The following is a 13,613-nucleotide window of genomic DNA, read 5'->3' as shown; positions in this document are numbered from 1 at the left end:
TTGAATTTCTTTTTTTTTACATTTTTTAAAAGGGTTCTGAACTTGATGTTTTAAGAACTGTAAATATCTTTCAGATTTACCAAACCAGATGGCTCCACCTTCAGTCCCATTGCCACAATCGTCACCCATCCAACATAGAGAAATACCAAACCCCTCAGCGTGTAAGTTCACTATCCACCACCACAGTGTGATCACATTCTGTTATGATTGATGGTGCCAGAAAATAACACTCCCATGATCCATTTTCTGCATCTTCCATTGTTTTCAGAAAGAAAGTAATGAAATAGTAAATTAAATGTGCTTCTTTCCTCCAGATTGTAGCATCAACTGTGATTTTGAAAGGGACATTTGCGCTTGGACTCAGTTGGCGACTGATGTTTTTGATTGGACAAGACACACAGGCTCCACCCCTACATCAATGACTGGTCCTTCCTCTGACCACACAACAGGAAGTAGGTTTGGTTTTCTAGATCTTGAGGTCATTCCACCATTAAAATAACAATAATTTCACATCAATATATATTTCTATTGCACATATTCTATGACAATTTCTCTGCTCAAGAGTCTCCTGATCCACATTTCCAGGTGGTTTTTATATGTACATTGAGGGTGACAGTGCTGTCCATGGCGACACAGCCCGTCTTCTCAGTGCACAATGTGCTGACCCTCAACCTCAGTGTCTTCAGTTCTGGTACCACATGCAAGGTTCCAGCTGGACCATGGGACTGAGCGTCTACCTGTTGCAATATGGCAATGTGGCCAAAGAGGTGTGGAGGAAGAGAGAAGACCAAGGAAACATGTGGCATCTTGCACAGGTGGACCTGAGACCAGATGTTAAGTTCCAGGTCAGTAAATATTTGAGAACTATCAAAATGTTCTTCAATAGCTCAACATGTTAAAATAAACAATCAAATTTGTATCAGTTTACTTTAAGGGGTAGGCTTCAGTCGTGTTTCCCAAAAGAATCGTAAGCCTAAGTAAATCATGAGTCTTTTGATGGTTGGTTTAATTGGTTTACGATCAACTTAGCCTTAAAATGTTTTTAGGAAATTCGGCCCTGAACTTTTTCTATTTATGTTAATTATATTTTGCCAGGAAAAAAAAAGTGTACAAAGAAAAATGTTTGAGCAATGGCATTTAGGAAAGATTAAAATCTGTTATTGGTCTATCAGGTGATCTTTGAGGGGCGCAGAGGAAGCTCAGCCCAGTCAGATGTTGCCATTGATGATGTCTCACTGCACAGAGGAGCCTGTAGTGGTATGTTCCTACTCTGTAAAATCAACCTAATGTGTTAAGACTTAAGAGTAATAAATAGATTTAGCCGATTTATGTAACTTCAGTACTTAAGCATCGCAGTGAAATCTCTCTCTGACTCTGCAGAGCTCACTCTCCCTGACACGTATGGAAATTCTGACGGTACACTCAAAACTAATGTGATATTGTCAAACGGGGATGAGGTACAAAATAAGAAAGAGTTCAGAGACAACTGGAAAGCAACAGATGACAAAAGCACTGCAAGAAAAAGGTAGAGAGCCTTCCTTTTTTTCACATCAGCCTTACCAAATCTGTTTTTTGCTTTGTCATTATGGGGTATGGAGTGTAGTTTGATGTGAAAAAGAATTTTAGCATAAGGCTGCAACAATACAAAATGTGAAAATGCGCATCATTTCTAGTTGCAATGTTAACCATATTGTGCAATTTATTTAATATGATTACTAATTGATTAACGGCAAATAAGTTAATCATAAGTTGTCAGAGTAATTCTTAAATACTTTTTATCAACATCAAAATCTAAAAAACAGATTATGGAAGCTTGTTTCCGGCACAGGGAGAAAAAATAAATAAATTTAAAAGATAGTTGAGACCTTTTATCTCACAATTCTGACTTTTGAATTGTAAGATATTCTGCAATTCTGACTTTATAACACACAATTGCGACTTTATATCATGCAATTCTGAGAAAAATCTTTACAACTCACAATTGCATTCCTTTTTTTTGTGGAATTTTTTTTTTGTGGCTTCCATTCCAGATGCCTCTGTACAGGCAAAGAAAACATAATATTCTATCTTCTTGTATATGACAGAAAACTAAAATGTGATCATGTTAATCAGTTACTCGTTTATGTAAAACATTTGCTGTATTACATGTTTTGGTTTATTAATATCTGCTCATATAGGAATAAGATATGTGAAATTATGGAAACTGTTCTTAGAAATCAAACTAAAATGCTTTGATTTATGATATTCTGAGACGCCTATAATAAAAATATTACACTTTGAGTTTTTTTTTTTTTTCATCATTGTTTTGCATCACATTTGAATTGGTTAAAAGAGGTTTTAGGTTAAAATAGCCTTTACTTATTCACAATTTTAGATTGTTTATGAACCAGTGATTTTGCCCAATGTTGTTTTTTTATTTTTATTTTATTTTTTAGAAACATAATTGACACCTGTCTGATTGTTGTTCTTTCATCTTTGATATGCAGGTGGCCCTTGCTATTAAAAAAGCATTCTCAGGCTTGAGCTGAAACATACTTTATACGTGGCAAACAATCAGCTGACAGCACCGGTCAATATGGACCTCCTCCTCTACATAACTCAATCACTCACTCTAGTTTTAGCAAGATCATTCAGTGAGCTGGGTGTGTTGAAATTTGTTTACTTAGGAAGTATCAGTTATAAATATAATAGTCTCTAACATAGTCATTTCATCATATGTACAACAAAATCCTTATCAGCTTTTTATAGATAAGGTGTTAACCCCTAATATATATATGTGTGAATTTTCTTCTCAAGTGGTCTCCTAGTTCCTCCATTACATTAACTATGAAAATGTCCCACTAATGTTTGAACATCCACAAAACATCCATATGCTTATTTTAATTTTCGACAATTTTATCTATTATCATTTTAAAACTAGGCTAGCAAACTTATGTCAAAACTTGTGTGTGTGTGTGTTTGCACGTAAAATGTGAGACAAATATATTTTTGACTTAATTTATAAACATTTAATAAACATTAAAATTGAATGCAATAAACCCTTGCAATGGTCCTGTTGCTTATGTATCTTTTGTTTACCAGCATTCCTGTCATAGTTTCAGACTATTAAGTGTATTGACATATGACAAACCTGCTGAGCAAGATGCAATAGCCTCAAGAAAACTCAGCAGATCAAGTACAAAACAGTTAAATGGCAAGAAAATCAGTTGAATTGGACACGTGTATCTAAAGAGGATGAATGTTTTAGTTCATTTCTGGCATCTCTTTCTACTCTTGTACCAAAGAAACATGAACCTTGCATCAGGTAAGTCAGATATAAAACCTGCCATACACATGTTTTGTGAGAAACTTCAGGTAAAAAAATAAAATAAAATAAAAAACGTTCACGTATTGGTCAATTTTGATATGTATAGCCTACATTTAAGTGTTTCTTTTATGTTTCTTATATAGATTTCAGTTCCATATCTTTAAAAGGCATTTTCTCTTCACTTAAGCACTTACATACAGCTGACTTTTAATCCAGTTTTATTTAATAACAAATTATCATTTCACCAGAAGTGAATCAATCAAACTAAATTTAGCTGGAAAACAACATTATTCAAGAACCGCTATAAAACTAAACCAATCTGTTACCTTAAATTATATCAAGTTTATCTCTGTAAAGCTGCTTTGAAACAATCTACATTGTTAAAAGCGCCATATAAATGAGGATGACTTGACTTGATCTATTCTTCAGAAAGTTTCGTATATCATTCGCCTGATTTATATAACATTTTACTTTGATTTATTGAATTATGAAAGAGAATCCAAAGCTGTAAAAACTTTAATTAATATTTGACATTTTATTTGATTAAAAAAATCAACAACAAAAAAACCCAGTAATATTGTGTAATATTATTACAAATTAAAACAGCCGTTTTCTATGCGAATATATAGTAAAGTGTATAGTTCCTTGAATCAAAGCTGAATTTTCAGCATCATTCTAACATGATTTGATGCTCAAAAACATTTCTCATTATTATCAATGTTGAAAACAGTTCTTTACATTTTTATTTTAGAATTCGTTGATGAATAGAAAGTTCAAAAGAACAGCATTTCTCTGAAATAAAGCTTTTGTAACATTAAACACTACCATTCAAATGTTTGGTACGGAAGCCCTGAACCTCAACGTAAAATAAATAAATAAAATAAATCTAGCATTTCGAGATTAAAGCCACACTATGCAGGATTTCGTTTTTTGTCAAACTGTGACCCCTAGAGACGCTGTGGAGTCCTTGTACTGCCGTAAATAGCACTCACGGCCTGATCCCCTCCCCCTGTATACCGGTACCTGTTCAGTAGGATGGAATGGGTTACTATTGTGTTCTCGACCTGGATAGTGTTGCCCAGACGAGCACGAAAACACCTCAAAAACACTGCCATAAGTTTGGACCAGATTGTGATACCTACTCTGGCAGAGTCTTCAAATATAATATCTGCCAGAGTCTTCTATATTTCAAATAAATGCTGTTCTTTTGAACTTTCTATTCATCATAGAATCCTGAAAAAAAATAGTGTTCAACATTGCTAATAATAATGAATGTGTTTTGAGCGTCATATCAACATATTAGAATGATTTCTGAAGGATCATGTGACACTGAAGACTGGGGTAATGATGCTGAAAATGCAGCTTCGATCAAAGGAATAAATTCCATTTTAAAATATATTAAAATTATATTAATATAAAAAAAATATTTAAAATTGTCATAATATTTACAATATTATAGTTGTTATTGTATTTTTCATCAAATAAATGCAGCCTTGGTGAGCAGAAGAGACTTAAAAAAAAAAATCTTACCGATCCACAACTTTTGGCTGGTAGTATAAAAGGATGCTAAAGGATTATTAGGAACACCTGTTCAATTTCTCAATAATGCAATTATCTAATCAACCAATCACATGGCAGTTGCTTCAATGCATTTAGGGGTGTGGTCCTGGTCAACACAATCTCCTGAACTCCAAACTGAATGTCAGAATGGGAAAGAAAGGTGATTTAAGCAATTTTGAGTGTGGCATGGTTGTTGGTGCCAGACGGGCCAGTCTAAATATTTCACAATCTGTTCAGTCACTGAGATTTTCACGAACAACCATTTCTAGGGTTTACAAAGGATGGAGTGAAAAGGGAAAAATATCCAGTATGCGGCAGTCCTGTGGGCGAAAATGCCTTGTTGATGCTAGAGGTCAGAGGAGAATGGGGCGACTGATTCAAGCTGATAGAAGAGCAACTTTGACTGAAATAACCACTCGTTACAACCGAGGTATGCAGCAAAGCATTATGAAGCCACAACACGCACAACCTTGAGGCGAATGGGCTACAACAGCAGAAGACCCCACCGGATACCACTAATCTCTACTACAAATAGGAAAAATAGGCTACAATTTGCAAGAGCTCACCAAAATTGGACAGTTGAAGACTGGAAAAATGTTGCCTGGTCTGATGAGTCTCGATTTCCGTTGAGACATTCAGAGAGTCAGAATTTAGCTTAAACAGAATGAGAACATGGATCCATCATGCCTTGTTACCACTGTGCAGCCTGGTGGTGGTGGTGTAATGGTGTGGGGGATGTTTTCTTGGCACACTTTAGGCCTCTTAGTGCCAATTGGGCATCGTTTAAATGCCACGGCCTACCTGAGCATTGTTTCTGACCATGTCCATCCCTTTATGGCCACCATGTACCCATCCTCTGATGGCTACTTCCAGCAGGATAATGCACCATGTCACAAAGCTCGAATCATTTCAAATTGGTTTCTTGAACATGACAATGTGTTCACTGTACTAAAATGGCCCCCACAGTCACCAGATCTTAACCCAATAGAGCATCTTTGGGATGTGGTGAAACAGGAGCTTCATGCCCTGGATGTGCATCCCACAAATCTCCATCAACTGCAAGACGCTATCCTATCAATATGGGCAAATATAAATAGTAATAGCCAAATAGTATTCATATCCTTTAAAATAGAGCCACTAATTTAAATTAATTCTTCTCTGCGCGAGAAGGTATTTTGGTATAATTTCAGATAGCCCCAAAGCAGCACTGTGCACCACGGGGGAGAATTGGGGGTACAAAGCTTGCCAAAAGTGTTGATTTGAAAACTGTGAAAATGTGTTTTATCTTGATATATGCATTATATTTGGATCCCCAAGTATATGTTGTTGATGTTGTCACGTCTTGATCATCGAAAGAGCTGCACTCAACTCTGCCCTGTCTCGGGTCTTGTATCTTTCAGCCCTGTGTTCAGAACCCACAGTGCTCTGCTGTGCTGGCAGGAATGACACTTGCACACGGGATTGTTACTGTGATGAGCACTGCTTCACAGTCGGAGACTGCTGTGTTGACTACTATCATACATGCATTCAGCGTAAGACTAAATACACTCAACACAACACACTGACCAAGAAAATCATGATAGTCCAAAAACCAAAAATACAATAGGTTTTGTATGCAGCCATGTTGCTGTGTAGTTTTGATTTGAGATAAGGTATTATTCACATATGTCCCAATTCACCATCAATCTCAATGTCTATGCAATAATTCTCTTTACCAACAGGATCAACAGCTTTCCCACTTTTTCCAACATCCCAACAATCTTCAACACCATCTTCACCATCATCACAGACATCACACTCATCCTCACCATCCATGGCACCATCTTCATCACCAACCGCAATGCTCTCATCATCTACCTCATTTTCTCCATCATCATCTTCCTCATCCTTACTATCATCAACAAATTCACAAGTTTCATCACCAACATTAACAATGTCATCATCAACATCTTTAGTACTATCATCTTCACCATCTTCATCAGTCCCACTATTGTCATCATCAACCCCAGCAGCACAACCCACACTAATAGCAACCTCTACGTCATCTTCCTCATCTTTACCATCATCAGCAAATGTACAGCCTTCAGCATCAACCCCATCATCTTCATCACCAACATCATCATCCTCAAAGCTATCATCAACACCATCTTCATCAGTCTCACTATCATCACCATCATCTTCAACACCATTCTCCACACCAGCATTATCCACATCATCATCCACACTATCATTTTCAACCCCACAATCTTCATCAATCTCAATAACATTGTTACCTGCACCAACAACATCATCATCATCAATAACTGCTTTATCAGGTGACTACTTTAACTATATAATTATTAACTAATTTATTGCAATTATTAGTATAATTCACCAAAACCAATCGGCATTTAATCAGACAGCATTAGACTCATATTTTTTTGTTTTCACACCATCATTCTCAAATTATTTACCATCATCTTCACTAACAGCCTCAACAGCCTTGCCACTATTTACAACATCCCAAAGGTCTTCAGCACCAACCCCACCATCATCACAGACCTCACCACAGTCTTCATTATCCTCACTAACCATGATCCCATCTTCACCATCTATGTCACCAACCAGATCCTCTTCACCTTCACCAAGCTCAGCAGAATCAGCATTATCATCCACACCATCATCATCACCAATGCCACCATCTTCATCAAAATCAACACAACTTTTATCATACTTACCATCTTTAATATCACCAACTACACAGCCATCTTCATCATTACCAACTACAAGACTGTCATCAGCATCCTCACTGACCTCACCACCATTCTTCTCTAAATCATACAAATCATTAACATATTCATCATCCTCACCCACATCATCATCATCCTCAATACCAGCAACTTCACCCCAACCTTCACTATCATCAATTTTGCATTCTTCATCACAATCCACACCATCTTCATCGCCAACATTAATATCTTTATCAACATCATCTTTATCATCTTCACCATCATCATCAGTCACAATATTGTCATCATCTTATTCTGCAACACTATCAGCTACACCATCTTCATCATCTTTTACATCTCCATCACCAACATTACCATCATCATCAACAACATCATCAATACTATCATATCCACCATCTTTACCGTTTATAGGACAATCTTCATCAGTCCCATTAACATCATCATCATCAACCGCACCAGCACAGCTCTCGATATCACCAGAAGAATCATCTTCCTTATCCTTACCATCATTATCATCATCATCATCATCATCATCAATATCATCATTAACAACGTCTTCAATACTATCTTCCATGCCATCCTCATCATCTTCAACACTATCTTCTGCACCTTCTTCATCATATTCACCATCTTCAACACCAAACTTAACAAGATCAACATCTTCAGTCCTATCATCTCCACCATCCATAGCACCATTTTCATTAGGCCCACCATCATCATCATCAACCCAACAAGCACAGCCCTTACTATCAGCAACTTTTACATCATCTACCTCGTTCTTACCATCAAAATCAAACTCACAGCCAACATCACCATCCCCACTATCTTCAACACCAACATTATCAACAACATCTAAAACAATACCACCTACACTATTCTTAGCATCATCTTCATCAGTCTCCTTAACATCACAATCATCATCAACCCTGGGAGGACAGTCCTCAGTAGCAGCAACCTCTACATCATCTTCCTCATTCTTACCATCATCAGCAATCTTGCTGCCTTCATCATCATTCACACCATCTTCATCACCAAAATTAACATCGTTATCAACATCTTCAATACCATCAACAGCACCCTCTTCATCAGTCGCACTAATGTCATCATCTTCAACACTATCATCTGCACCATATTCATCATCTTTACCATCTTCATCACCATCATTAACATCATCATCATCATCTTCATTAACAACATCTTCAATGCTATCATCTCCAGCCTCTTCACTATTCCCACTAACATCATCACCAACCCCACCAGCACAGCCCCCACCATCAGCAACCTCCACATCATCTTCCTCATCCTTAACATCGTCATTAAACTCACAGTATTCACAGCCATTCACACCACAAACATCATTATCATCATCATCATCAACAACATCTTCAAAACTATCTTCTACGCCATTCTCATCATCTTCACCATCGCCATCAGTCCCACTGTTGTCTTCATTATCACCATCATCATCATATTCAACACTATCATCTGCACCATATTCATCATCCATAGCACCATCTTCATTTTTCCCACTATCTTCATCATCATTATCAACACATCAAGCACAGCCCTTACTATCAGCAACCTCTACATCATCTTCCTCATTCTTACCATCAACATCAAACTCACAGCCTACATCACCATCCCCACTATCTTCAACACCAACATTATCAACAACATCTAAAACAATACCACCTACACTATTCTTAGCATCATCTTCATCAGTCTCCTTAACATCACAATCATCATCAACCCTGGGAGGACAGTCCTCAGTAGCAGCAACCTCTACATCATCTTCCTCATTCTTACCATCATCAGACATCTTGCTCTCTTCATCATCATTCACACAATCTTCATCACCAAAATTAACATCGTTATCATCAACATCTTCAATACCATCAACAGCACCCTCTTCATCAGTTGCACTATTGTCATCATCTTCTTCGACACTATCATCTGCACCATATTCATCATCTTTACCATCTTCATCACCATCATTAACATCATCATCATCATCATTAACAACATCTTCAATGCTATCATCTCCAGCCTCTTCACCATTCCCACTAACATCATCATCAACCCCACCAGCACAGCCCCCACCATCAGCAACCTCCCCATCATCTTCCTCATCCTTAACATCATCATTAAACTCACAGCATTCACAGCCATCCACACCACAAACATCATCATCATCATCATCATCTTCAACAACAACATCTTCAAAACTATATTCTACGCCATTCTCATCATCTTCACCATCGCCATCAGTCCCACTGTTGTCTTCATTATCATCATCATCATATTCAACACTATCATCTGCACCATATTCATCATCCATAACACCATCTTCATTTTTCCCACTATCTTCATCATCATCATCATCATCATCATCATCATCAACACAACAAGCACTGCCCTTAATATCAGCAACCACTACATCATCTTCCTCATTCTTACCATCAAAATCAAACTCACAGCCTACATCACCATCCCCACTATCTTCAGCACCAACATTATCAACAACATCTAAAACAATACCACCTACACTATTCTCAGCATCATCTTCATCAGTCTCCTTAACATCACAATCATCATCAACCCTAGGAGGACAGTCCTCAGTAGCAGCAACCTCTACATCATCTTCCTCATTCTTACCATCATCAGCAATCTTGCTGCTTTCATCATCATTCACACCATCTTCATCACCAAAATTAACATCGTTATCAACATCTTCAATACCATCAACAGCACCCTCTTCATCAGTCGCACTATTGTCATCATCTTCAACACTATCATCTGCACCATATTCCTCATCTTTACCATCTTCATCACCATCATTAACATCATCATCATCATCTTCATTAACAACATCTTCAATGCTATCATCTCCAGCCTCTTCACCATTCCCATTAACATCATCATCAACCCCACCAGCACAGCCCCCACCGTCAGCAACCTCCACATCATCTTCCTCATCCTTAACATCATCATTAAACTCACAGCATTCACAGCCATCCACACCACAAACATCATTATCATCATCATCATCATCAACAACAACGTCTTCAATACTATCGTCCACGCCATTCTCATCAACTTCAGCACCATCTTCATCGGTCCCACTATTGTCTTCATCATCATCATCATCATCATCATTTTCAACACTATCATCTGCACCATCTTCATCATCCATAGCACCATCTTCATTAGTACTACTATCTTCATCATCATCATCATCAACAACACATCAAGCACAGCCCTTACAATCAGCAACCTCTACATCATCTTCCTCATTCTTACCATCATCAGCAATCTTGCTGCCTTCATCATCATTCACACCATATTCATCACCACCATTAACATCGTTATCAACATCTTCAATACCATCAACAGCACCCTCTTCATCAGTCGCACTATTGTCATCATCTTCAACACTATCATCTGCACCATATTCATCATCTTTACCATCTTCATCACCATCATTACCATCATCATCATCTTCATTAACAACATCTTCAATGCTATCATCTCCAGCCTCTTCACCATTCCTACTAACATCATCACCAACCCCACCATCACAGCCCCCACCATCAGCAACCTCCCCATCATCTTCCTCATCCTTAACATCATCATTAAACTCACAGCATTCACAGCCATTCACACGACAAACATCATCATCATCATCATCAACATCACCGCCCTTACTATCAGCAACCTCTACATCATCTTCCTCATTCTTACCATCATCAGCAATCTTGCTGCCTTCATCATCATTCACACCATCTTCATCACCAACATTAACACCGTTATCATCAACATCTTCAATACCATCAACAGCACCCTCTTCATCAGTCGCACTATTGTCATCATCTTCAACACTATCATCTGCACCATATTCATCATCTTTACCATCTTCATCACCATCATTAACATCATCATCATCTTCATTAACAACATCTTCAATGCTATCATCTCCAGCCTCTTCACTATTCCCACTAACATCATCACCAACCCCACCAGCACAGCCCCCACCGTCAGCAACCTCCACATCATCTTCCTCATCCTTAACATCATCATTAAACTCACAGCATTCACAGCCATCCACACCACAAACATCATCATCATCATCATCTTCAACAACAACATCTTCAAAACTATCTTCTACGCCATTCTCATCATCTTCACCATCGCCATCAGTCCCACTGTTGTCTTCATTATCATCATCATCATCATCATATTCATCATCATATTCAACACTATCATCTGCACCATATTCATCATCCATAGCACCATCTTCATTTTTCCCACTATCTTCATCATCATCATCATCATCATCAACACAACAAGCACTGCCCTTAATATCAGCAACCACTACATCATCTTCCTCATTCTTACCATCAAAATCAAACTCACAGCCTACATCACCATCCCCACTATCTTCAGCACCAACATTATCAACAACATCTAAAACAATACCACCTACACTATTCTCAGCATCATCTTCATCAGTCTCCTTGACATCACAATCATCATCAACCCTAGGAGGACAGTCCTCAGTAGCAGCAACCTCTACATCATCTTCCTCATTCTTACCATCATCAGCAATCTTGCTGTCTTCATCATCATTCACACCATCTTCATCACCACCATTAACATCGTTATCAACATCTTCAATACCATCAACAGCACCCTCTTCATCAGTCGCACTATTGTCACCATCATCTTCTTCAACACTATCATCTGCACCATATTCCTCATCTTTACCATCTTCATCACCATCATTAACATCATCATCATCATTAACAACATCTTCAATGCTATCATCTCCAGCCTCTTCACCATTCCCACTAACATCATCAACAACCCCACCAGCACAGCCCCCACCGTCAGCAACCTCACCATCATCTTCCTCATCCTTAACATCATCATTAAACTCACAGCATTCACAGCCATCCACACCACAAACATCATTATCATCATCATCATCATCATCAACAACAACGTCTTCAATAATATCGTCCACGCCATTCTCATCAACTTCAGCACCATCTTCATCGGTCCCACTATTGTCTTCATCATCATCATCATTATCATCATTTTCAACACTATCATCTGCACCATCTTCATCATCCATAGCACCATCTTCATTAGTACTACTATCTTCATCATCATCATCAACAACACATCAAGCACAGCCCTTACAATCAGCAACCTCTACATCATCTTCCTCATTCTTACCATCATCAGCAATCTTGCTGCCTTCATCATCATTCACACCATCTTCATCACCACCATTAACATCGTTATCATCAACATCTTCAATACCATCAACAGCACCCTCTTCATCAGTCGCACTAATGTCATCATCTTCAACACTATCATCTGCACCATATTCATCATCTTTACCATCTTCATCACCATCATTAACATCATCATCATCATCTTCATTAACAACATCTTCAATGCTATCATCTCCAGCCTCTTCACTATTCCCACTAACATCATCACCAACCCCACCAGCACAGCCCCCACCATCAGCAACCTCCACATCATCTTCCTCATCCTTAACATCATCATTAAACTCACAGCATTCACAGCCATCCACACCACAAACATCATCATCATCATCATCTTCAACAACAACATCTTCAAAACTATCTTCTACGCCATTCTCATCATCTTCACCATCGCCATCAGTCCCACTGTTGTCTTCATTATCATCATCATCATCATCATCATATTCAACACTATCATCTGCACCATATTCATCATCCATAGCACCATTTTCATTTTTCCCACTATCTTCATCATCATCATCATCAACACATCAAGCACAGCCCTTACTTTCAGCAACCTCTACATCATCTTCCTCATTCTTACCATCAAAATCAAACTCACAGCCTACATCACCATCCCCACTATCTTCAGCACCAACATTACCATCAACATCTACAATAATAACACCTACACTATTCTTAGCATCATCTTCATCAGTCTCCTTAACATCACAATCATCA

General features: G+C 38.0%; 1 protein-coding gene and 1 long non-coding RNA gene across 4 annotated transcripts in view; one reads left to right on the top strand and one right to left on the bottom strand.

Annotated features, from left to right (window-relative positions):
- Positions 1–2,895, top strand: part of LOC120471444 (MAM and LDL-receptor class A domain-containing protein 1) — a 42,192-nt gene extending 39,297 nt beyond the window's left edge. Inside the window, exons 68-73 of the mRNA XM_039661258.2 lie at positions 75–161; positions 315–452; positions 586–845; positions 1,173–1,257; positions 1,381–1,525; positions 2,487–2,895. Of these exons, the coding sequence (XP_039517192.2) occupies positions 75–161; positions 315–452; positions 586–845; positions 1,173–1,257; positions 1,381–1,525; positions 2,487–2,523 (752 nt within the window). The 3' untranslated portion in view covers positions 2,524–2,895. The remainder of the gene's footprint in view (positions 1–74; positions 162–314; positions 453–585; positions 846–1,172; positions 1,258–1,380; positions 1,526–2,486) is intronic.
- The window catches only part of LOC148981407 (uncharacterized), a 315,293-nt gene that overhangs the window by 291,776 nt on the left and 9,904 nt on the right, over positions 1–13,613 (bottom strand). The window lies entirely within an intron of this gene.

This window comes from Pimephales promelas, chromosome 5 (assembly GCF_988280905.1).
Source record: "Pimephales promelas chromosome 5, fPimPro1.hap1.1, whole genome shotgun sequence".
NCBI lineage: Eukaryota > Metazoa > Chordata > Actinopteri > Cypriniformes > Leuciscidae > Pimephales > Pimephales promelas.
Note: the sequence above shows the minus strand (reverse complement) of the source record. Positions and strands in the feature narration are given on the sequence as shown.